Here is a 25967-nt window from a genome sequence, read left to right as displayed (position 1 = left end):
AGAGAGAAAGCGGCGCGGGTCGTGTGAAATGTGAATCGGGCCTTACGATGGTTTTGTCTGCAGGAATCTTACAGTATGTTGCATAAGTATGGACTGTTGGTGGCCAAAGAGGAAGCTGAGAAAGTGGACACCCTTCGCTACACCTGGGAGAAACTGCTGGCGCGTAGCACAGAGGTACAGAACGAACTGGTGGCCCTGCAGCCGAACTTCAGAGGAGAGCTCATCAGGAATGTTCAGACCTTCGTGGAGGACTGCCAGCACTTTTACCATGACTATCAGAGGGTGAGTCCTGAGGGCCGAGTAAACTCCATCAACCCGCTTCTCTTGCTTTGAGCTCCCTCAAGCAATTATAGTTTAAGACAATACATTGTTGTTTTCCTCAGTTTCAATTCCTGTGGGTTTTCTGTAACATAAGATGCCTGAAACCAAAGTGCTTCTTTGAGACTGATATTACCCTGACTGTACATCGAAAACAAAGTGTTTGTATTTCGTAAATGAATGCATCTGTTTCTTTGATTCGGTGCATTTGAAATCTTCAGGATGGTCCCATGGTGGTAGGATTAGCTCCCCAGGATGCCAGCGACAGGCTTATTATGTTCCAGGTACAGTTTCCTGTTCATTGTCATGTCTGGTACGAGATGTTTTCGTAACACAGTCTTAAATAAATCAACTTAACAATCTCTGTAAAGTACAATGATTTGAAAAAACACAATTTATGGTGAGCATCAATGAGCATTCTCAGTCAATTAAGAACAACAGCATGGGAATATGCTGTAGATCAATGCATGCCAATGGGATATTAACAAAACATCTGGCATTTCTCAGAATCACTTTGACAACCTGTTCCGCAAGTACATCACATACACGGGAGGGGAGGAGCTCTTTGGTCTGTCCGTTACCCAGCATCCTCAACTGCTGGAGATCAGAAAACAGTTGACGCTCCTCCAAAAACTCTACGGTCTCTACAACAGTGTCATCGACACAGTCAACGGCTACTACGACATCTCATGGGCCGACATCCACATTGAGAGAATCAATAATGAACTCCTCGACTTTCAGACGAGGTGAGAAATCCTGTCCTTTTAAAATAGGTTGAAAATCTTCCCTTTTGGCTTTCATGTAATAGGTTATATTGAAAGGCATCAATGCATCAGGGTATTTCAATCTTTCTGGTCTGGTACCTGTATGGGATATCACAAAATTGAAAAGTCTGTGAAAGATTGAATTGAAAGTTGGAGTAGTTACAAGTGTAACGCAAAGATCATTTGTGAAAAAGGACAAAAGATCATTTTCTGCCTGATTTTTTAGATTAGATTCAACTTTATTGTCATTGCACATGTACAAGTACAAGGCAACGAAATGTGACCTCTGCATTTAACCCATCCAGAGAGTAGTGAACACACGCACAGCAAGTGGTGAACACACGCACAGCAAGTGGTGAGCACACGTACCCCCGGAGCAGTGGGCAGCTATCACTGCAGCGCCCGGGGAGCAAGTAGGGGTAAAGTGCCTTGCTCAAGGGCACCTCAGTTGTTACCCGCCGGCCTGGAATCGAACCGGCAACCTTCTGGTCACGAGTCCGACTCTCTAACCATTAGGCCACAACTGCCCAAATGTTCCAATTTGCCCTGGAAGTTTACCTCAGCAGATATGAATACGAACATTCATTTGCAGGCAGTCAGATTTGTATGTAGTCGCACAACATATCAGATAAAAACAACAAACTTTCACAGTCTCAGCACTGTTCAGCGTATGCCTTACCCCACTGAGGTTAATAACCGAATTGCAGGTGTCGCAAGCTGCCACGAGGCCTTAAAGAATGGCAGGCGTTTATGGACCTTAAGAAAACCATCGATGAATTCAGTGAGTGCTGCCCCCTGCTGGAGCTGATGACTAATAAAGCCATGATGACACGCCACTGGAAGAGGATCACAGAGGTTACAGGTCACACCTTTGAGGTTGAAACAGATAACTTCAAGCTTCGGAATATCATGGAAGCACCACTTCTGAAGTACAAAGAAGAAATTGAGGTTATAATTTGTTTTTATTGTAACATTCATCTTACTTTTGGCTTTATAGTTAATCATTTTCTCTACATATTTGAGCAGGACATCTGTATCAGCGCTGTGAAGGAGCGAGACATCGAGCAGAAACTCAAGCAGGTGATTGCAGAGTGGGACAACAAGACATTTACCTTCGCCAATTTCAAAACCAGAGGAGAGCTTCTTCTGAGAGGTGACAGCACGTCGGAGATAATAGCTAACATGGAGGACAGCCTGATGATGCTGGCTTCCCTCATGAGCAACAGGTCAGAAATTAAAGAGTACATAACTAGTGATTTTTAAGGTCCTACTTTGGTTTATGGCATGTCCACAACAAGCTTATGTACATAGAAGGTGTAAAAACACTATTATTTCGTAATAATAGGCAGTTATTCTTACCTTACTTCTTGACTGACTCTCAAATGATTCGTTCCGCGATTCATCTGTCTAATTCCCTCCTTTCCGCTAGCCTAGTTTGATGTGATTGGTCAGGTGGTCTAGTCTGCTGTGATTGGTCTACCGCGAATGAGGCTCACGAGCTACAGTGTTTGGGGGAGAAGAGTGACGTTTTCTACGTTTTCAACGTAGGCGGGGACTATATGTAGTGACGTAAATCTGCGGCGGTTCGCAACTCGGACTAGGAACGAGTCCTTTGCGTGATTCAGAGTCGACTCCCTTTTTTAAAAAACTGAAAACAGTAAGAGTAAGAGAACAAGGTACAAGAACATACATACATACATACATGGACCGAACGTAATACACGAGCAACAAGACAATGAAACAAGAGGACTATTTAAAGGGAAGACAAATGAAGGATAATTGACGAGGGGCAGGTGAGAAACATAAGACACGGCAGGGAGGCAATACATGAAACGAGAGGGGCGGGGCCAATGACAAGACACGAGAAAGCACATGAGATGTCAAAACGTAAACAACTCATGGCTTTCTCACATAAAACCTAAGGGCTCTGTCCCAATCCTGCCACACGACTAGGAATTCATAAACAAGAATGTAGGACCGTGACACAATGTTAATGACATTTCTCTCCCATCCCAGTATCATGTGCAGTGTGTTGTTACAATGTGAACACTGACAATATTAAAACCTAACACTGTTTATTGATAAAGCATTTTAAATTAAATGAATCAGGGTAATTATTTTCCAAATGGTGTAACATTGGTGTCTTGAGCTGTGTCTTGTATTTCCACAGGTACAACACCCCATTCAAAGCACAGATCCAGAAGTGGGTTCAGAATCTTTCCAACACCACAGACATCATTGAGAACTGGATGACTGTACAAAACCTCTGGATTTATCTTGAGGCCGTGTTTGTGGGAGGAGACATAGCCAAACAGCTACCGAAGGTAATGCCAGACATTTATTCTTCGTGATTACAGCATTAATGGATAAGAGTGCAGTCCTCTGTATGTTTTATTTCTAAAGAACTTTTCACAGTGTGCGATTAAGCAAAGCAGCTTTACAGAAATTGAAATATTTTTGTACAAAAAGTACAAAAATATATTAGAATTTTTTTTTTGTTGAGACAGCCCTCCCTGCTGATCTCCAAAACAGACAAAGAGCTGCTCAGAGCTTCTGCGGCTCTGCGTGCGGTCCAAGCAGAGGCGCAATGCGCGTACTGGACAGAACACGGATGGGGTTGGGTCTTCCTCCCCAGTGGGGAGCGCCTGTAAGTTCACCACCTGGTGTCTCGGGGGAGTGGTGGGAACTTTGGGCACGTAGCCGGGCCGGGGTCTCAAGATAGCGTGAGAATGACCAGGCCCGAGTTCTAGGCAATCTGTGGACACGGAGAATGCTTGTAGGTCCGCTACCCTCTTGAGCGTCCTCCCGAGAGCCGTCTTCATCGAAAGTGAGAAAGAGCGGCATCTCCGAGGGGCTCCAGGACCGCATCAAGGTCGTAAGAGGGTAAGGAGCATGGGTGAGGTGGTAGCCTCCCCGCGCCCCTTAGGAACCAAATGATCAGGTTGTGCTGTCCTAGAGACTACCAGCAAATGGGTCGTGATGAGCTGCAACAGCGGCACATACACGTTCAGTGTGGAAGGGGAGAGATTATTCTCGAGTCTCTGGGAGGACCGCACCCACTTGATCAAGCAACTCTGCGGGTCTTCTCTTCGAGAAGAGCACCAGGATGAGAAGAGGCACCACTATAGGCGTACAGTCGCCTAGTGGCCAGGGTCCTAGCCTGAGTAGTGGTCTTAACCGCCGCAGGGGGTAGGCTACTCAGGATCTCCTCGTTCCGTCCAGGGGCCAGACATGGAGGTTCCAGAGGTCTAGCCCGTGATGCCATAACGTGCCCTTCCCCTGGGAAAGCAGGTCCTTTCTTCAGGGGAATCGGCCAGGAGGGAGCTGTCGTCAAGAGCATTAGCTCCGAGAACCAAGTCCAGTTGGGCCAGTATGGCGCAACTAGTACACTTGATGGACATACTTGATATCATCTGTCTGTTCCCTAACTGTCGAACTCGACAGTATCACCAAACAGCCCCCCCTTGCGAGATGGGTGCATCGAGAAAGCGGACTTTCTCAGTGTTACTCACCTGTGCAAGGTTCAGCCAGAGGTGTCTCTCCTGGACCACAAGTGTGGACATCGCCCGACCCAGGGCCCGCGCGATCACCTTGGTCGCCCGAGAGCGAGGTCGGTGAAGCCGCGGAGTTCCTGCATAAGCGCTGGGTCGGTCTTACCCTCGTGGAGCTCTCTCCGCGCATTGGCCTGCAGGAAGGCCATAGCGTGGAGAGAGGGGACAGCTTGGCCCGCAGCAGAGTAAGCTCTCGACACCTCAGATGCCGAAAAGCCTACGTGCTTTGGACGGGAGTCTAGGTCGAGCCCCTGGGGGACATCGACGTATCCTCTAGCTGCCCCACCATCGAGGGAAGAAAGGGTGATGGAACTAGTTGACGTGTACGCGCCGAAGGGGGCGTTCCAGGTCGTACTAGGTTCCTCATGCACTTCCGGGGGAAGCTTGGAGCCGCTCTCAAGCCCGATGTACCGTGTATTGTTGAAGATTTTATTGACCAAAATATAAAGCAATCATGTACACTTTACATTACTATTATAAATCTATCTCTACATAAGATCTGGTCTTTGTTAGCTCATCTCTAGTCGTAAATACCAGAGTCTTTGTTAGTAACCCCCCTCACCAGCTAGGAATGCTGAGATCAGACATCTGTTAAAGGTATCAGGGTAACCCCCAATAACTTAGGTGTGTGTGTGTGTGTGTGTAAGGACACTATAAAGGTCTGCCCCCAACCAGGGTTGGGCAGTTGCATTGCAATCCAACTCGGCTTTGTTTTCAACTTTGTGAGAATAAAGTCTAACTACTTTTGGTTTCAAAACCTTGACTCAAGAGTCGTTTCTTCAGAATCAAAAGAGGAAAAACCACAACAGTATCCAGCCTCGAGCGTTGGGAGAGGCAGTGCGGTGCACCGCAACCCAATGCCGGCGGCCCGGGAAAGCATGGCTGACATTTCGACGTCCGCTTCTTCCTGATCTCGACCCCCCGAGGGAGGGCGCTTCAAGGAATCGTCAGAGTCTGATGCCAGTAAGTCACCCTCCGATGCTGCAACAAACATCTCATCATCACGTACCGTGTCCGATACGTGATTGAGGAATAAGACGGCGGACCGTCTCATGGGGAACGGTCAGACGAGCAAGACGAGGTGCGAACGGTCCGCGAGCCAGTGGTTGACGGATTAGCGCTCACAATAATCCTCATATCACCCTCGCTGCTTGCCGTAGCGGGCGGCAGGGCCGTAGTCCGTAGTGGGAACACAGCCATCCGTGACGCCCGCAGTGTGGGCAGGACGTATCCACAACATCTGCCCCAGCGTACTGGAAGCAGACATCGTGTTCGTCCCCCTCCTCGATGAGTGCGTTGCACCCACGAGAACAGCGGGACATGCCACGCTGGAGAAATTTGCTCTTTTAGAGAAAAAACTCGAACACTTCTGGAACCGCCAAGACGCCCAGGGGAAGTCGCTGCAGGAAGGGACAGTCCGCTACACCACGTCGTAGAGCCGGCAGTCTTGTAGCGAAGTCTGTTGATCATGAGCGAAGGCTCCGAAGAACAAAAGGTGAATGAATGAGGCACGCCGTCTCCCTTTTATACCCGGATATCCGGGGGCGGAGTCCGGCATGCAAATTTCATTCGCCAATTTTCATTGGCCTTTTCTAAGAAGTCGGAAGCGATTGGTTCTCAGGGACGAACCCCATCTGTTGGTTCGACACAACGTCGAGAGACCGACAGAAAGGGAACTACAACAACTGCATCAGGGATAATGGCCCTAGTAAAAAAGCAATGTATTTAAAATACATTTCTTTCATACCTTTTTTACTTTTTCTCGTCCCTTTTTTATTTTATTTTATTTTATTTTGCAAACTGTTTACAAATACAAATGAACCGTTCATTTGCAAAAACAGAATTTACAGAATTACAGTAATAATAATAATAATACTGCTAACTAACAATGAAACACAATAAAAACATAACATAATTATGAAAATGTTTAAAAACATATGCAAGTTTTCAATACATCTTTAATAATATATTTCAGTAAAACGTAGTTAAGTTAAAAGACGTTAAGTTCCTAAGTCAAAGACATCACTTTTAGGCCATGATGGTATATGCCTTAAGAAAATGCAAAACTGCTTTTTTTAAAGGGGTCATATGGCGTGAAAACGTGTTTTTCTGTGTCTTTGGTGTGTTATAAGTTGCCCATGCATGTATTAGACACGTCAAATTGCAAAAATTAATGTGTCGGAACAAAAGATGCATTCTATCTAAAAGGGAATGGTCACCCAGACCTGCCTGAAACGCCTCATGTAACCACACCCCCACAAATCTACGTCAGTTCGTGGTATGATTTGACGTAAACCGCCCAAATATATATGCAAGTAAGATGGGCGTACCTGTCAGTACAATTGCTTTGGAACCTGATGTTCCAAATATGGTAAGAGGAGGTACATTTCCGTCACACGCTTGCAGTATTCGACCAATCACTACGCACTGGTTAACTGGCCAATCATAGCACACCTCGCTTTTCAGAGTGATGAGCTTTGTAAAAAATCTGCGCGTTTCAGAGAGGCGGGGCAAAGAGGAGATACAAACATGCACGGTATGTGGAAAATACAGCGTTTTTAAACCTTAAATCGTGTATACACATTGCATTACATCTAAAACAAACGATAATATTCCTTTTAGCCGTGTCATATGACCCCTTTAAGTAAAGTATCAGTACTTTTTGTCAAATCCCACAAACCATTTCTAGTGAAAATTGCCTGTTTTCCTGTTTTTAGGAGGCCAAGCGTTTCTCTAACATCGATAAGTCCTGGGTGAAAATCATGACTCGCGCTCATGAGATGCCCAATGTGGTCCAGTCATGTGTTGGGGACGAGACTATGGGTCAGCTACTGCCTCACCTGCTGGAACAGCTTGAGATGTGCCAGAAATCTCTCACAGGGTACATTCAACATCTGTTTCCCTGTCGAGCCCTCATGTCTGACAAGCACAGGATCAGTGTAGTCAGTTATCAACCTTATGCAACTGGAATCATTTTGGAAATCTGTCCAGTGCCATGGGCGAAATTTATTTTGACTGCGAAACATCATTATTAAAATGGATACATTTTGCTGTTACAACTTGGTTACATTTTTGGTTTTGTGGTCAGTTTATGACTTGCTTGTATTACATCTGCGTGTAAGTTAGAGTTCTTACCAAACATGTTTTCTATGTTTTAAAGGTACTTGGAGAAGAAGCGCTTGTTGTTTCCACGTTTCTTCTTTGTATCAGACCCGGCTTTGCTGGAGATTTTGGGCCAAGCGTCTGACTCGCACACCATCCAAGCTCACCTGCTCAACATCTTTGACAACATCAAATCTGTCCGCTTTCATGATAAGGTGAACTTTATTATTTTAATAGGTGACATTTTATACTATTCTGGTGCATGACATTTTGCTTATTTAAGATTTTTTAACATTTAAAGTACACCACATTGTGTTTCTATTTCAGATCTATGATAAGATTTTGGCAATATCCTCACGCGAGGGTGAGACAGTGGAGCTGGACAGACCCGTCATAGCAGAGGGCAATGTGGAGGTCTGGCTTAATGCGCTCCTTAAAGAATCCCAGAGATCTTTGCACCTCATCATCCGTCAGGCCGCACTTGCCATTCAGGACTCCGCCTTTGAATTGATCGAATTTTTGGACTCCTTCGCTGCACAGGTATTCAACGCAGTGACAGTATCAGTATGTTTCTGTAAGTTAAAGATATTGACAGGATTGTTGGCTTTCTTTGGTTTAGGTTGGTTTACTGGGAGTTCAGATGATCTGGACCAGGGATTCTGAAGACGCTTTGACCAATGCCAGATATGACCGCAAGATCATGGCTAAGACGAATCAGTTTTTCCTTGAGCTCCTCAACATTTTGATAGACATGACCACAAAAGACCTCGGGACTGTTGAACGGACAAAGTATGAAACGCTGATCACCATTCATGTGCATCAGAGGGACATCTTTGATGATTTGGTGAGTTGGTCAGTTAGTAAGTTAGTTAGGTTAAGTTCTTTTGTAGCAAAAGGGTCCCCTGAAATGAACTTGAATATAAGTTGCTTTTATCAAATGCTCATTTAAAACTCATTATGTCTCATTATATCATCTGGCATTCTCTCTAGCTCATTTGAGTTTAGTAAAGAAAACTGATTTTAGACCTTTTGGCAACAGCCAAAGGCAATTTAGCTTAATAACACCCAAATGACCGCCAGCAGTCGCTCCTGGGTTTAATATGCTTTTGTCTCCTAATGCTTTGAACTCTGATTTTCAGCAAGGTTGTATGTCTCAATATCTCATGAGTGAATGCCAAATGTGATATTTGTCATCAAGAATGTCACAGCATTCACAGACACGTCTTTGAGACAGCTCCAGGAGATAAGCCACCAGCAGAAACTAATTCCTGTCGAATCTCTTTTCTTGACCCACAGTGTCGTTTGCACATTAAAAGCCCCACAGACTTCGAGTGGTTGAAGCAGTGCCGCTTTTACTTCAATGAGGACTCGGATAAGATGATGATCAACATCACGGATGTGGGCTTTATCTATCAAAATGAGTTTCTGGGCTGTACTGACAGGCTGGTCATCACTCCTCTCACTGACAGGTGCTGCTGCTGATTTACAAACTTATTTTCCCACTGTGGGTCATTTATGTAATTTTAGGACAGATTTGATTGATGTTTTTTCAGATTTGGCGCTTTGCCACCCCAAAATTAAAGCCTTTATACTAAAAATTATACTACGTCATTATACTAAAATCTTCATACTCCCTACAAGTTCTACCTAAAATAATATCTGCACAATTCTAAAAATATGTTGGTCAATATCTTTTCCAGATGCTACATTACTTTAGCTCAGGCTCTGGGTATGAGCATGGGCGGAGCTCCTGCTGGGCCCGCGGGAACAGGAAAGACAGAGACCACTAAAGACATGGGCCGCTGCCTGGGCAAATACGTGGTGGTATTTAACTGCTCTGACCAGATGGACTTCAGAGGCCTGGGCAGAATATTTAAAGGTGTCACACATCTGTGATCAATGTCGAATGTCGTTCAAAATCTATAGACATTGCTATTAGTTCATATTGCTGTTAACACGGCTATAACGGCACCAGGTTTCCAGCAATATCCAGATGATATAGTATGTAATATAAATTTATAAACAAATGGCTTCGATATCTGAAGTTTTGTGCTTTGCATGCTTGGGATTAGATTTTTTTTTTTGAATGACTAGGTCTTGCCCAGTCTGGCTCCTGGGGTTGTTTTGATGAGTTTAACCGCATTGACCTGCCCGTCCTCTCGGTCGCTGCCCAACAAATCGCCACGGTGCTCACCTGCAAGAAGGAACGAAGAAAGACCTTCATTTTCACTGATGGAGACAATGTGGGAATGAATCCGGAGTTTGGCATCTTCCTCACCATGGTGAGCTGGTGTATTTACATGCTCTTAGAAACTGAAAATTTCCTGCCAAGGTTAGGTTAGGTTAATATATTATGGTCGACCCTTTGGAATTCCATGATATTTTTCAGGCATATAGTATTCATTCTTTTTCTTTAAACATGCATGCACGTTATTTGAATTCTTCATTCATTTTAATCATGTTTATGGATTGTGAGATAGATGGTAAGTGGCTAATTGCTTTATTTTGTAATAATTTCAAAATTCTAATTTACAATTTTCATAATGGTTACATAATAAATCTCAAACACATGAAAAAACTGAGACTAGACCAAATTACATTAAAAGTTACTTAAAAGTTATTTACATTAACCTTAATCTACATTGTGTTATTTTTCCCTGATGTTTTCCCTTTTTTTCCCTCGTTCATACAGAACCCTGGATACGCGGGGAGGCAGGAGCTTCCAGAGAATCTGAAAATTAACTTCCGCTCAGTGGCAATGATGGTTCCTGACAGACAGATCATTATTAGAGTGAAACTGGCAAGCTGTGGCTTCATTGACAACATCGAACTAGCCCGAAAATTCTTCACTCTATACAAACTATGTGAAGAGCAGCTCTCTAAACAGGTGATTATCATTAATATTCACTATATAGCTAAGGATCAGATATTCTTGATTTGTTTTTAATTGTAATTTTTAATTTAATTTTAATTCTTAATTGTGATTCACGGTTTCTATGGTGTACAATCATTTTACTGCAGGATGTAAACATTTATTTAGAAAAACTATAAATAAGACCCTTTGCTACGTCACATTTGGTTTTCTATTGTCTGTCAGGTTCACTACGACTTTGGTCTCCGTAATATCCTGTCTGTCCTGCGCACACTTGGCGCTGCAAAACGGGCCAATCCGAATGACACGGAGTCCACCATCGTCATGAGGGTCCTGCGGGACATGAACCTTTCCAAACTGGTGAGACTACTTAAGCACATAGAGATCATTTTCTATATAATCGACCCACATGATCAGCCTATATTACTATTGATTTGGGTGAGGAACTGAAATATCGCTGCTGACCTTCTGAAACCTTGTATCTCCATATTTTTTGCCATAAATCATTATTTTTAGTCAACCTTTGTGTTTGTCACTGTATTTTGCAAATATCTAACCAATAAAAAGTATTAAAAAGTTCTTGCCAACTTTGACAACGCAGTATGCAATCATTGACAAAGTTCAGTGTTTTTTCAAATTTTTTAAAGATTCGATTTATCTCTGTCTTTTAAGATTGATGAGGATGAACCATTGTTCCTGAGCTTGATTGAGGATCTTTTCCCTGCAATTCAGCTGGATAAAGCTGGCTACCCTGATTTGGAAGCAGCCATAGACAAACAGGTTGGGAAAATGGTGTATTACAATATACATTTAGGTATTTAGCAAACGCATTAATCCAAAGTCACTTGAAAACAATAAAGGTATACATGAAGAGTTTATTTTGGCCATTTTGAGCATTTTCAAAATCATGTTTTTTTATTGTTTTATTGTGTTAGTTAGCTGTATTTCCTTGAGTTATAACAACTTAATCAAAACAACCCAACTGCAGTTTGATTGATATTAATTGAAATACACCATCAAAAAACTGATTTTTAAAAAATGTTAACAGACTAATCTGTTTTTGCAAATGAACTCTTCACATATTTGCTACCAGTTTTAACTCAATATGTAATTTTTGTATGTGTATCTTGTCTGTCGGGCATGGACCAGGTAACCGAGGCTGGTCTGATAAACCACCCGGCCTGGAGGTTAAAGATCATTCAGCTGTATGAGACTCAGAGAGTTCGTCATGGTATGATGGCACTGGGACCTAGCGGAGCAGGAAAAACAACCTGCATCCATACCCTAATGAAAGCAATGACCGGTGAGAATCGAACATTAGACACAAAAACAAAGACACGGTGCACCTACATTTTATAGACCACTTTGGAAAACGTAAGCAACGCTGGTCCAGTAGAACTTCTTGTTTCAGTTTTTTTAACACTGCACAAATGTTTAAACAGAATAAAACCAACAGAACATTTATAACCAAATTAAAATGTTAAACAAATTTCCAGTACCTCAGAGATGACGTATTTTAGGCTAACCCGGAAGTAAGCGCCGCGCTGGCTCCCTCTACCGAAAGCCAATGCATTTTTCCAATAGACTTTTGGAAGATCGCAAAAAATAAGTTCCGTGATTAACAATGGTTTTTAAGACACAATAAGGCTTTTAAAATCGCAAGCGGGTTATAATTGGTGTGTTTTATGTCATAGAATAAAACGTGAAAATATTTAGGTTTTGTTTACCACAGACCTTATTTCGGGTGATTTACCAAAAACCCATTAAAAAAAAACCATAGACTTTGGAACGATGGAACCGGAAGTCCTAAAATGCTAACTCGCTTCCGGGTTTTGCATACAAAAATACGTCATCTCTAAGCCTCCCTATAGACTTGATTGTGATTGGTCAGTCGCAGAATTGTACTGTGCTGTATTTTAATATGATAACTGAAATTAAATTTCTGTATTCAAATTCAAATAAACGCTTAATATATCTTTATTTATTTATTAAGTTAATGTAGTAAGCTATGTAATGGGCAGGTTCATTTAAGTCATCTGATCATTATCATTACACTGCCAAGGGGGTCGCACACCGGATGCGGAAGCGTCGTGCAGCGTCACGTCTAAGACAACTCTGTTAATAATGTTGTAGAATCTAGGTTTTCTGTATTAATCTGAATCAGAAAGAGCTTTAATGCCCTGTTTTCCGTTATTCCCAAACAGATAAATGCATCTTGCAGTTTATGGTGAAATCAGTGTGTACATTAAACATGATTTCAGTCAAATAACATCTAATTTAATGTTAAATTATGCGAGTGGCGCGTTGCGTCGCTGCAGGACTTAGAACAGCGTCCTGAATTCAAGCGGTGCCGGTATGTGTACACTCATAGAAAACAATATGTTCATTTTTACAAACAACGACGTTACGCTGCGCGGCTCGGCGCTGCCGCATCCGGTGTGCGACCCCCTTCAGGGTTTATTTTGCAATAATGCCGTGAAATCTGACTTCACATTAAAACGTCTTGGTTACGGATGTAACCTCGGTTCCCTGATGGAGGGAACGAGACGTTGTGTCGAACCGACAGAATGGGGTTTGTCTTGAGAACCTATCATCTTCTGAGTATTTAGAAAAGGCCAATGAAAATTGGCGAATGAAATTTGCATGCCGGCCGGGCTCCTCCCCGGATGTCCGTGTATAAGAGGGAAGCCGGCGTGCTCATTCATTCACCTTTGGTCTGAGGAGCCTAAGCATCCTCCCCCGACCGCTGGGGTGGGCGGCCAGTGTTGTGGCATGAGGGACACAACGTCTCGTTCCCTCCATCAGGGAACCGAGGTTACATCCGTAACCAAGACGTTCCCTTTCTGTCAGTCTCTCGACGTTGTGTCGAACCGACAGAATGGGGTTCCTATGGAAGACGCCACAGCACTGAGCCGCGTCACAATCTCAGCGGAGCGACGTTGACTGGCCTGGGCGAGTCAGACGAAGACGCTAACACCAAATTATGACCGTCCAGTGGAGAGGAAGGGGGACCCAGAGCTTTACACAAAGTTGAGAAGCCCCTGCCACCGGCCGTCACGGGCGGAGGCCTAGTTCTCTAAATGGCGAGAAGCCGGCCGGCACCGTACGGGCCACTGGGTAAGCATTATTCACCACATGGTCTCACCATCAGAGGAGAACTCATGGGAAAAAAGTGCAGACTGCAGGAGTTAACCGCAAGGTGGGAGTCCACCTGGGGAGGTCATGGGTTGCCAAGGTGGGAACCATTCATGAGGATACATCAGACGGAACAGCCCACGGAGGGGGGGTTACCACGTCTGGAGCACTAGGTCCGTTTAGAGCCATCTGGGAGATAACTCAACTGATCCCCGGCCTAAGGGGGCAGGGCTGCTCCGCCCAGCTTGCCACCTGGAAGGTGCTTAGTGATGGATGGATGGAATGCCTGTTCTTTACCCGAGGGGAAAGAAGTGAGGCGGGATCGCCACTGCTCCCCCCGGAGGGGGAAGGGCTTCCACAGGCGTACGCCCTAACGGTTGCCGGTCCTACCTGTTGCCCTGTAGGACGCGGGCTGACACCGGTTCTACGCGGAGGTTGTAGAACCTCGCGAAGGTATTGGGCGTAGCCCAACCCGCAGCTCTGCATATGTCTGCCAGAGAGGTGTCCTGAGCCAGTGCCCACGAGGAGGCGACACCCCGAGTGGAATGCCTTAACTCCTAAGGGGCAGGGGCAATCTAGTGACTGGTATGCCAAGGATATGGCATCCACGATCCAGTGCGCCAGTCTCTGTTTGGAGACAGCTCTCCCCTTCTGCTGACCTCCAAAACAGACAAACAGCTGCTCAGAGCTTCTGAAGCGAGGCGAGCGCTACCAGGAGGGCCATCTTTATCGACAGGCGAGAAAGATCAGGCCTCTCCTAGGGGCTCGAAGGGGGGCCTCTGGAGGTCCTCCAGGACCACTTCGAGGTCCCAAGAGGGTACGGGGCGCGGTCGAGGCGGATTCAACCGTCTCGCGCCCCTCAGGAACCTGGTGACCAGGTCGTGCTGTCCTAGAGACTTACCAGCAACTGGATCGTGATGTGCGGCTATAGCGGCAACATACACTTTCAGTGTGGAAGGGGAGAGGTTCTTCTCAAGTCTCTCCTGGAGAAAGGACAGTATGTACCTGATCGAGCATCTCTGTGGGTCTTCTCCGTGAGAAGAGCACCAGGACGAGAAGAGGTGCCATTTGAATGCATACAGTCTCCTAGTGGCTGGGGCCCTAGCCTGCGTGAGGGTCTCTACCACCGCCGGGGGTAGGTCGCTCAGGATCTCCTCGTCCCGTCCAGGGGCCAGACATGGAGGTCCCAGAGGTCTGGCCTGGGATGCCAAAACGTGCCCTTCCCCTGAGAAAGGAGGTCCTCCCTCAGGGGATTCGGCCAGGGGGAGTTGTTGTCCGAAGCACCAGTTCTGAGAACCAAGTCCGGTTGGGCCAGTAAGGCGCAACTAGTAGCACTTGATGCTCCTCTTCCCTGACCTTGCACAGGGTCTGTGTAATGAGGCACACTGGGGGGAAGGCGTACTTCCGCTTGTCCCGCAGCCAGCTGTGCGCAAGGGCATCCGTACCAAGGGGACCGTCGGACAGGGAGTACCAAAGCGGACAATGGGTGGAGTCCGGGGAGGCAAACAGGTCCACCTGCGCCTGTTCGAACTGCTCCCATATGAGCTGAACCGCGTGGGGGTGGAGTCGCCACTCTCCGCGAGATGACCATAGACGAGAGAGCCAATCTGCTGTCTGGTTCAGGTCGCCCTGGATGTGTATGGCTTGCAGGGAGCTGATCACCTGCTGACTCCACAGGAGGAGGCGTCGGGCGAGTCGTGTTAGCTGCCGTGAACGAACGCCACCCTGGTGGTTGATATACGCCACGGCAGCTGTGCTGTCCGTCCAGACCAGCACGTGCCTGTCCTGCACGAGAGGTTGGAACCTCTTCAGTGCAAGTAGCACAGCCTCTAGGCAGTTGATATGCCAACGCAGGCGGGGGCCCGTCCACCGCCCCGACACTGCGTGCCCGTTGCACTCAGCACCCCAGCCCTGAAGGGAGGCATCCGTCGTTACCACGACGTGCCTTGATACCTGCCCTAGGGGGACCCCCACCCGTAGGAAGGCCAAAGACGACCAGGGGGTCAGGGTGCGCCAGCAGAGAGGCATGATGACTATACGCCTGCTGCCGGTGTGCCACGCTCTCCAGGGAACCCGACTCTGTAGCCAGTGTTGGAGCGGTCGCATGTGCATCAACCCGAGGGGGACCACCCCCGCCAAGGTTGCCATGTGCCCCAGGAGCCTCTGAAATTGTTTCAGGGAGACCGCTGGCTGCCTGAAGTGCTTCAGGCAGTGTAACACTGACCGGGCGTGCTCTGTAGTCAGTCGCGCTGTCATTGAGACAGAGTCGAGTTCCATACCAAGAAAGGAGATGCTCTGCGCGAGGGAGAGCTTCCTCTTTTCCCAGTTGACCTGTAGCCCCAATCGATCTAGGTACCGGAGCACCAGATCCCTGTGTGTAAACAACAGATCTCGCGAGTGAGCTGAGATGAGCTAGTCGTCGAGATAGTTTAGTACCCGCACACCTCCTTCCCTGAGGGGAAGGAGAGCGGTTTCCACGACCTTCGTAAAGACCTGTGGAGACAGGGACAGACCGAAGGGGAGGACCCTGTTCTGATATGCCCGTCTCTCGAACGCGAACCGTAGGAACGGCCGGTGTCGAGGGAGGATCGAGACATGAAAGTACGCGTCCTTCAGGTCGATTGCCATGAAGCAGTCCTGACGCCTGACGGATGTCAGGATGCGCTTCTGTGTGACCATACTGAAAGGCAGCTTGTGTAGGTGCCTGATCAGAACACGCAGATCCAAGATAGGGCGCAACCCCCCGCCTTTCTTTGGGACAATGAAGTACGGGCTGTAAAACCCGCTGGACATCTCGGCTGGTGGGACGGGCTCGATCGCTCCCTTCACCAGAAGGGAGGCGACCTCCGCCCGAAGTATGGGAGCATCCTTGCTTCTGACTGAGGTAAAAAGGACGCCCGGGAACTTGGGCGGACGTGTAGCGAACTGAATCGCGTAGCCGAGACGGATCGTCTTCCTCAGCCAGCCTGACAGTCTGGGAAGCTGAAGCCAAGCTCTCAGAAACCGAGACAGGGGGACTAGAGGTTTGATCTGCTTCATTGCCCCCGCGGGGGGTGGTTCGATGGCTAGCAGTACGGATTCCTTGCCGGGGGAAGAAAGCGAACTTTCTCGGCGTCCCGCATCTGCGCAAGGTTAAGCCAGAGGTGCCTCTCTTGGACCACCATGGTGGACATCGCCCGACCCAGGGCCCGTGCCGTCACCTTAGTCGCCCGTAGAGCAAGATCGGTGGCGGTACGGAGTTCCTGCATCACCGCTGAGTCGGTCTTACCCTCGTGGAGCTCCTTCAACGCCTTGGCCTGGTGGACCTGCAGGATGGCCATAGCGTGGAGGGAGGAGGCAGCCTGACCCGCAGCCGTGTAAGCCTTCGACACCAGCGATGCCGAAAACTTACACGCCTTGGATGGGAGTCTAGGCCGAGCTCTCCAGGTTGCCGCTGTCTGCAGGCACAGGTGCACCGCGACAGCACGCTTCACCTGGGGAATCTCGACATAGCCCCTGGCCGCCCCACCATCGAGGGAAGTAAGGGCGACTGAGCTTTTCTGACTGGAACAGGCTGTGAGGGGCGCGTTCCAAGTCTTACTCAGCTCCTCATGCACCTCCGGGAAGAACGGGACCGGAGCTGGGCGCGGCTTGGAGCCGTGCTCAGACCCCAGGTACCACGTATCCAGTCGCGAGCGCAGCCCAATGCTCACGGCGGCCCGGAAAAGCATGGTTGACATCTCAACGTCCGCCTCTTCCTGGGCTCGACCCCCCGGGGGAGGGAGCACCGAGGAATCGTCGGGGTCGGATGCCAAAAGGTCACCCTCCGATGCTGTGATCGACATCTCATCTTCGTCACGCACTTCCGAGTACGTGCCGGAGGAACAAGATGGGGTAGGACCGTCTTTTGAAGAACGGTCAGACGAGCGAGACGGGGCGTGAACGGTCCGTGAGCCTGCGGCTGGCGGGTTAACGTTCACAGTGATCCCCATATCACCCCCGGTGCTAACCGAAGCGGGCGGCAGGGCCGTAGTCACTGCCGTCACGGATCGGGTAGCAGACGAGGTGGTGGCTTTATCCAAAAAGAATACAGCCACCCGTGACCGCAACATCTGGATGCGGTGCGGGCAGGACGCCACGAAGGTTGCCTCAGCGTGCTGGAGACCCAAACACCTGAGACAGACATTGTGTCCGTCCCCTTCCTCAATGAGCGCGTCGCACCCAAGAGAACAGCGGGACATGCCACGCTGGAGAAATTTGCTCTTTTAGAAAAGAATTGCTCAGACACTTCCGGAACTGCCGAGACGCCCAGGGGAAAGTCGCTGCAGGAAGGGACCGTCCGCTGCACCACGTCGTAGATTCCAGCAGGATTGGATCAGTGAAGATCTGTAGATCGTTCATCAGATGCTTAGGCTCTGAAGAACAAAAGGTGAATGAATGAGCACGCAGGCTTCCCTCTTATACCCGGACATCCGGGGAGGAGCCCGGCATGCAAATTTCATTCGCCAATTTTCATTGGCCTTTTCTAAATACTCAGAAGATGATAGGTTCTCAAGACAAACCCCATTCTGTTGGTTCGACAGAACGTCAAGAGACCGACAGAAAGGGAATACAATTTTATATAGGGTCGAGATTATCTCAGTGATGCGTGTTATTATTATTTTTTGTTTAGACTGTGGTCAGCCTCACAGAGAGATGCGGATGAACCCGAAAGCCATCACCGCACCCCAAATGTTCGGCCGACTCGACGTGGCAACCAATGACTGGACTGATGGAATCTTCTCTACTCTGTGGAGGAAAACCCTCAGAGCCAAGAAAGGTATAAATCACAGTCTGTGGCAAAACAGTATAGAAACAACATTTATGACAGGCATAAGATGTGTTTTGTACATATTTCGCTATAAATTTTGCTTTCCTGTGGCTCAGTGGTTAGAGCATGGTACTAGCCATGCCAAGGTCATGGGTTCGATCCAAGGGGATTGCACATAGTCAGAAACAAAACAAAAAAATGTATAATACAATATAATGTAAGTTGCTTTGGATAAAAGCATCTGCCAAATGCATAAATGTAAATTAAAACTCATTAAAATAATTAAATGGGAAAATATTTGAATATTTCAGCAGAGGCCCTATTAGAACTGTTTTGTCTGGTCAGTCAGCTTCATGTGAAAGCTAATGGATGTCGAAGTGGTTGAAAACCCTCTTGAACTGTAAAAGGATGAAATCTTCAACACATCAAACAGAATGGCTCATTTGAATGCGACAAACACGCATGAACCCGTCGACTAGGCTTTTTAAAATCAATGAACAAGCGTAGACATCAAATAGGGCTTTAGAAACCAACGGGCAAAGCTATCAGCTGAAAGATGTCAAATGTCAATCATTGATCACAATGATTGATGGAAAGCATAACAATTATGCTGTTGAGTATCAATATCAGCTCCATTTCTTATTTGTAATACATGTTTTGTGTGTAGGGGAACACATATGGATCGTACTCGATGGCCCGGTTGATGCCATATGGATTGAAAATCTCAACTCAGTCCTAGATGATAATCGAACGCTGACATTGGCCAATGGTGACCGTATACCCATGGCACCCACGTGCAAGATCGTGTTCGAGCCACACAACATCGATAACGCCTCCCCGGCCACAGTGTCCCGTAACGGGATGGTGTTTATGAGCTCCTCTGTCCTGAACTGGAGTCCTATTTTGGAGGTGGGTGGTGAGGAACGTGTACTGAATGATCCCTATATTGATCTTTACTTTGATGGTAGATTTTTATTTCTCTCTATTTATTTGTATCTAGCTGAAGAAAGCAGTGCTTCTGTTATTCCTATTGCTCCACTCCATATTAATGAAGTGTAGAATTCCCAGGGCATTTCTCTCTGTCTTTATAATAGACTTCAGGGCTCTAGAGTGCGACCAATTTGGTCGCACATGCGACCTTATTTCTCAATGGTGCGACTAAGAAAAATCTGAGGTCGCACCGGTGCGACCAGCCGTTCAAGCGAGAAAAAAAGTCTCCGCGACTCTGAAAGTCTTCCTGTGATTCATCAACAGACACACATTAGGTGCATAGCGTGGTCTAAACCAATCAGAGATAGTGAAGGGCGGACCCCCTCTGATTGGCAGTGGTCCAGATTTTCCTGTACGTGTGTGTTCCAGAGGTCGCGTTAAACGAACATTCTCTGTCACTGACAGATTTTTTTTACCAGTGACGGAAAAATCTGAAGGCCATCTGTCTGTCATTTTGACGGATTACAATGAGGGCAATTTGTAACTCCCTGTTTCCCTTCATTAGAGCGTGATGCTCGCGAAGGGACGTGCGTGTTTTCACCTGTCATTGTTACATGACTAGACATATGTGATGCGATCTGGGAAAACCCGTCGGATGTCGCGCTGGGATGCGGGAAAGACAGTTCACCTATCAAAGTAAACCACATAAGATGAAGAATGAAGGAGTATCAATGCACATTTCCTGCCAGTCCTGTGTCAACTACGGCATGCAAAGTTTTTTATACAATGTTTTTCGTGAGATGACAGAGCTCCCCGTCTGCAGCACCGGGAGTTATCCGATCGCAAAACATACAAGGGATGATCATGAGTCCAGACACTATGCACATGATAAACAAGATAAAACTTGCTTCACTGCTTATCAGTTGTTATCCGTAATGTTTGCTAGTTTCCTTGTGTAGTGATAATGGCAGAGCTCTCGTTCTTTAAGTGTGCCCTGCACTATTTTCCTTACTTTCATTTATTCAAACGGTTTTGTACAGTATTTTTATAGACTTCAACACTAGGAAATGTTTTTTTATTAAATTGTTATTAGAGTAAGTCTTTTACCACTGTAAAGTGACTTTTACTTGTGATACTGGATTGTTGTGTTTTTATTTTCATCACTTAACTTTAAACCTTTTTTCTCCAAATTCCGTTCCTGAAAATCCTAGTGCTTCAGCCGACCTCAGCCATAACTTTTGTTACATACACAAGGTATGAGCAAAATAAAAACTGATTTGGAAAGGGCTTGAAAATATATAAATTTTCACCATGTGTTGGGTTTTCCCAGATCGAATCACATACTGTATGTACATAAACATTAAAACATGAAATATATAGATGAATATAAACAACAACGGCTTTATTGGGCATTCAGTTGTACTAAAATACAACTATGATGAGAGAAGATGAAAAGAACGATTGACAACTTTTTCGTGAATAATGTTAAGTTAAGGCCTGATCCGTCCGAAAATCATAAGCAATGCTCTGACACGGAGCCATCAACCTCCCAGGTTATGTCAAGCCCTGGTTCATTTATCTTGAGATGTTTTAAGTTTAAATTTCAGTTCAGTGAAGCACTTTAAGCACCAACACTTTTTCAATAAGTGACCTTTCTTGTAGAATTGTGCTTCAAATAAAGAACTTTATGTTGACCAGATTGTTAGTTAATCATTTACAAGTCAATATTGCCTATATGGACAGCGATTAAAAAAAAGTGAACTTGTAAAACTGCGGTGTTAAATGCGATACGGTCGAAAATTTGGGTGCACCTAACTTTTGTGCTGGTGCACCTAAGAAAAAAAGTTAGGCGCACCAGTGCAACCAGTGCAAAAAGTTAGTCTAGAGCCCTGGACTTCAAAGTGCTCCACTGATAAAGAGGAAATGAGGGAGAAGACGAAACACAGAAGAAAGTCAAATTGTGTTTATACCCAAACGTGTCACAGTCTGAGAACAAAAGGATACTTCATTTCATTTTAGATAACCGGTGTGTGTGTGTGTGTGTGTGTGTGTGTGTGTGTGTGTTTTATCAGGGTTGGCTGAAGAATCGTTCCCCCCAGGAAGGGCTGGTCCTGAGGGATCTCTTCTCGTCCTCCTTTCCTCAGCTCTTCCATTTCAGCGTTCAGTCTCTGCAGTATAAAATGGAGATGCTGGAGGCCTTCTTCATCATGCAAAGCATAAACATGCTGCAGGGACTCATTCAGCCCAAGGTTGTGCCATCTCAATGTTTATTTTCTGTTGCTGTTGATTGCTACATTATCTTAATGCATCTGAAACAAAATATACATCCACATATCTGGTTTACTCCTACATAATCTTATGCTTAATTTGATTTGATCTGAAGTATATATTATGGGTGAATTTACTTAAAACAAGTTTTTGCTAATTATTATTTAACAGATTACGTTTTGTATGTGACTGGTATCATTTGAAGGATTTTACAAAAAGTTACAATTACTTAGTGCTATAGTAACATAACTGTTTAAGTGACCCATTTAGAAGACTCAACATAGGCACCAATTCTGCTCATTGTATACACTACCATTTAAAGGAACAGTTCAGCCAAAAATTCTGTCATCGTTTACTCACGATCATGTTGTTTCAAATCTGCATAATTTGCTATGTTCTGTTGAACACAAATGAAGATATTTAGAATAATGTAGGAAACCACGCCGTTCTGGGGCATTACTGACTACCATGGTAGTTTCGTTTGAACGAGAGAATTAGGCATTTAGATAGTTTATTGTGTATTGCTGTACACCCAAAGCACTTTACAATCATGTGGGGGGGGGGTGTCTCCTCAAACCACCACCAGTGTGCAGCATCCAACGTACAACGGCGCCAGTGTGCTCACCACACAACAGCTATAGGTGGAGAAGAGACGGAGTCAATTCAGAGGGTGGGGATTATAAGGAGGCTATGATAGACAAGGGCCAGTGGAGGGAATCTGGCCAGGACACCGGGGTTACACCCCTACTCTTTACGAGAAGTGCCATGGGACTTCTTTCGTTTCCTACTATGGAAATCAATAGTGCCCCAGAACGGTTCGTTTACAAACATTCTACCAACTATTTTCTTTTGTGTTGAGTGTAACAATAAAAATTTCTTTAGGTTAGAAACAACTTGAGGCTGAGTAAATGATGACAGAATTTTCATTTTTGGGTGAACTATCCCTTAAATAAAAAAAAATTAGGTAAGTTTATGTTTAAACCAAGAATTTGCCAATGGGGGAAGAAAAAAAACTTGAATTTCATAAAACAAGACTAGATATCTTCGGTCCCTTGTCAAGTAAATGTATCTTGATTTAGGAATGTGTAGATATTTGTACAAGAAAACAAGAAGAAAAGAATGCTTAGTATGAAAAAATTGCATCTTGACATCGACCTTGCTGTATCACTTACTGTATGTATAAGTCAAGAATATGATTATTGTGAATTGTCCCCAGTAAATGTCACACATTATCCTCCTGCATTGTCATTTATAATTCATTTAGCTGTGAGTTATAAACAGTATGCGGCACTATTGTCCCCACACTGTCTTTCTATGAGAACTTTGGCTCTGTATTAATGGCCCGATTTGGCATTTCTGTGACGGACCGTAACACGGAAAGTGTCAGAACATTATAGAATATGTAGAATATTAACACCTCGGGCTATAGCCACAAGAGAAACACTTATGTCTAACTGAGTGACCAGAGAATGTTTGTGTTTTTGTTTGCATCATTAACGCTTCATTTTCAACCTTTTCTCTGAACTTTTACAATCTGTTTTTGCTGTTTTACCTTTGATAGTTCTACACGGAAATGACCTTTGTTATAAAAAGTAAATGGAAGCAGTCATACGTTAATATCTTATAATTCTGACTAGCATATCATTTCTGATTTTTAGAGTATGTCTCTTTGAACAAAAAGTTTAAATACGGAAGGAGAAATGTGATCAGCTTTGATGGTGTCTTTGATGATGTAACTCATCAGGAGCAGGGAGGGGAGCTGTCCCGTGAGCACATGGAGCGCCTGTACGTCTTCGCTCTGATGTGGAGTGTTGGAGCCCTCTTGGAACTTGATGATCGAATCAAGTTGGAGAACTGGCTCCGTCGTCATGACAACATCCGCCTGGACCTTCCAGACATCCCACCCCATAGCGAGCACACTATGTTTGACTTTTACGTCACTAATGATGGTACCAAACATACTCGCACTCCAGATTTTTAAGCACTCAAACCACTTTTTCTCAGTGTTTCTGTTTACATATAACAGGGTCTTCTACAAATAAATAGGTCTTTTTGCTCTCTTTGCTTTAACAAAGAAACACCCAACTCCAAAAATCCCAAAAGTAATCCGTTAATCTCCAGCAAATGCCAGAAATAATCCCTGCATTTTTTTCTGAACATAAAGTGCATGTGAAAAATCATACTACCCAAACAAATCTTAAAATGAATACTCAAAGATCTTTGGTTTACCATCTCAAGGTCATGTGATTTTTACACATGCTCAAATTCATCTTATTAAAGGCTTGTTTTTAAAAATCACATCTCATTTGCGAGCTTTGTCACCCTTTTCTGGGAACTTTGCAATTCAGATGGATGCTTTTAATTGGCAGCATTCATGTCTAAACAAGATCAAATTTTCCAGGTTTACATATTCAGGCCTGATGTTCCACCTGTCAATCACAGCTGGAGTTAATAACCCTGTTTTATTATAGAACAAAGTTTGCCTGTTATGGAATTTTAATGAAAGTTTTTTTGCATGTTGCTTTATTCAGACCCCTGACAGTGGAAGTTGAACTATTGTTTTGTGTGTTTTTTTCAGGTCAGTGGGTTCATTGGAATAGCAGAGTGGAGGAGTACATCTACCCCCCTGACTTCACACCAGAATACAGCTCCATACTGGTGCCCAATGTTGACAATGTTCGCACAGACTTCCTCATCGAGACTATTGCCAAGCAGGGCAAGGTGGGAGTCTGATAGGTCTTGCTGAGAATATTTAGATGTATTAAACTAGTGTTTGTAATGAGAGAAACATAAGATTATTTTAAAATGCAATGTGTAACTTTTTTGGTTAAAAAATGAACAAGAATCTGTTATTAAGCAAGTACATAAATGTATTAATCTTATACTCAATGGATTGGGTAGGTCTGTTTTCTAGTGTGGCAGTGATGCCACGCATCATTTCTTTCTCTGAGCGAGGCTTGTTTGTCGTCAAGACTTTACCTCCGCTGCAAGCACTATGATTAGCTGTGCAGAAGAACAGATGCGCGCTCTCTCTCTCTCTCTCTCTCTCTGGAGTCTCCTCATGTCTTCTTCATGTGTTTCAGGCTGTGCTTTTGATAGGAGAACAGGGAACTGCCAAAACTGTCATCATAAAAGGCTACATGTCAAAATATGACCCAGAATCCCACACTGCCAAGAGCCTGAATTTCTCCTCAGCCACCACACCCCTCATGTTTCAGGTATCAGCTATGTGTTTGTGCTCCATTTCACTCAAAACATGGCATATTATATGTGTCTGTCTGTCTGTCTGCCTGTCTGTTAATGGGGCGATTCACATTTCACGTCTTTTGCACACGCATATTCGCATCGAAAATATTCGCGCCGCATCGAAATAAAAATATTACAACTTTTCAGCATGTCGCACGCCCACCGCAGGTCATGTGACAAGAACCAACCAGCCAATAGAGATGGAGACAGATGATCGCAGCATTAATAAATCTAGTAGCAGATTTATTGCAAGGTATTTTCTGTGCATATAATCCATACATCCTTGTTTATACTTCCTCGTCTCAACGGCTATCGTGGCCAATGGTTGCTTAGCGACGACAGATGCCAGGAGAGAGCAAACTCCTAGGCTCCCACGTTTTCCACATGGTTGTAGATGTGAATTGTGAATCGCCCATATATCTGTCTGTCTGTCTGTATCTGACTATTTGTCTGTCTCTATCTGTCTGTTTGTCTGTCTGCCTGTCTGTATCTGACTGTCTGTCTGCCTGTCTGTATCTAACTGTCTCTATCTGCCTGTCTGTCTGTATCTGACTGTCTGTCTGTCTGCCTGTCTGTATCTGAGTGTCTGTCTCTATCTGCCTGTCTGTCTGTATCTGACTGTCTGTCTGTCTGCCTGTCTGTATCTGACTGACTGACTGTCTGTCTGTCTGTATCTGACTGCCAGTCTGTATCTGACTGTCTCTCTGTCTGTATCTGACTGCCTGTGTGTTTCTATCTGTCTGTTTGTCTGTCTGCCTGTCTGTATCTGTCTGTCTGTCTGCCTGTCTGTATCTGCCTGTCTGTCTCTATCTGCCTGTCTGTCTGTATCTGACTGTCTGTCTGTCTGCCTGTCTGTATCTGACTGACTGTCTGTCTGTCTGTATCTGACTGCCAGTCTGTATCTGACTGTCTGTCTGTCTATGTCTATCTGTATGTCTGTCTCTATCTGACTGTCTGTCTGCCTGTCTGTATCTGAGTGTCTGTCTGCCTGT

At 45.3% G+C, this 25967-nt stretch overlaps 1 protein-coding gene across 1 annotated transcript in view; it reads left to right on the top strand.

Annotated features, from left to right (window-relative positions):
- Window positions 1-25967, top strand: part of dnah5 (dynein, axonemal, heavy chain 5) — a 186372-nt gene that overhangs the window by 42788 nt on the left and 117617 nt on the right. Inside the window, exons 26-48 of the mRNA XM_057339812.1 lie at window positions 64-282; window positions 540-602; window positions 826-1064; window positions 1790-2030; window positions 2109-2308; window positions 3253-3406; window positions 7351-7514; window positions 7794-7950; window positions 8063-8275; window positions 8355-8579; window positions 9032-9204; window positions 9436-9614; window positions 9830-10017; window positions 10428-10622; window positions 10833-10967; window positions 11280-11387; window positions 11757-11910; window positions 18394-18540; window positions 19199-19440; window positions 21534-21710; window positions 23474-23678; window positions 24308-24450; window positions 24813-24947. Of these exons, the coding sequence (XP_057195795.1) occupies window positions 64-282; window positions 540-602; window positions 826-1064; window positions 1790-2030; window positions 2109-2308; window positions 3253-3406; window positions 7351-7514; window positions 7794-7950; window positions 8063-8275; window positions 8355-8579; window positions 9032-9204; window positions 9436-9614; window positions 9830-10017; window positions 10428-10622; window positions 10833-10967; window positions 11280-11387; window positions 11757-11910; window positions 18394-18540; window positions 19199-19440; window positions 21534-21710; window positions 23474-23678; window positions 24308-24450; window positions 24813-24947 (4056 nt within the window). The remainder of the gene's footprint in view (window positions 1-63; window positions 283-539; window positions 603-825; window positions 1065-1789; window positions 2031-2108; window positions 2309-3252; window positions 3407-7350; window positions 7515-7793; window positions 7951-8062; window positions 8276-8354; window positions 8580-9031; window positions 9205-9435; window positions 9615-9829; window positions 10018-10427; window positions 10623-10832; window positions 10968-11279; window positions 11388-11756; window positions 11911-18393; window positions 18541-19198; window positions 19441-21533; window positions 21711-23473; window positions 23679-24307; window positions 24451-24812; window positions 24948-25967) is intronic.

The sequence above is a fragment of the Triplophysa rosa genome, linkage group LG8 (genome assembly GCF_024868665.1).
Source record: "Triplophysa rosa linkage group LG8, Trosa_1v2, whole genome shotgun sequence".
NCBI classification, from domain to species: domain Eukaryota; kingdom Metazoa; phylum Chordata; class Actinopteri; order Cypriniformes; family Nemacheilidae; genus Triplophysa; species Triplophysa rosa.
The sequence above is the reverse complement of the archived record's forward strand: the minus strand, read 5'-3'. Positions and strand labels throughout refer to the sequence as shown.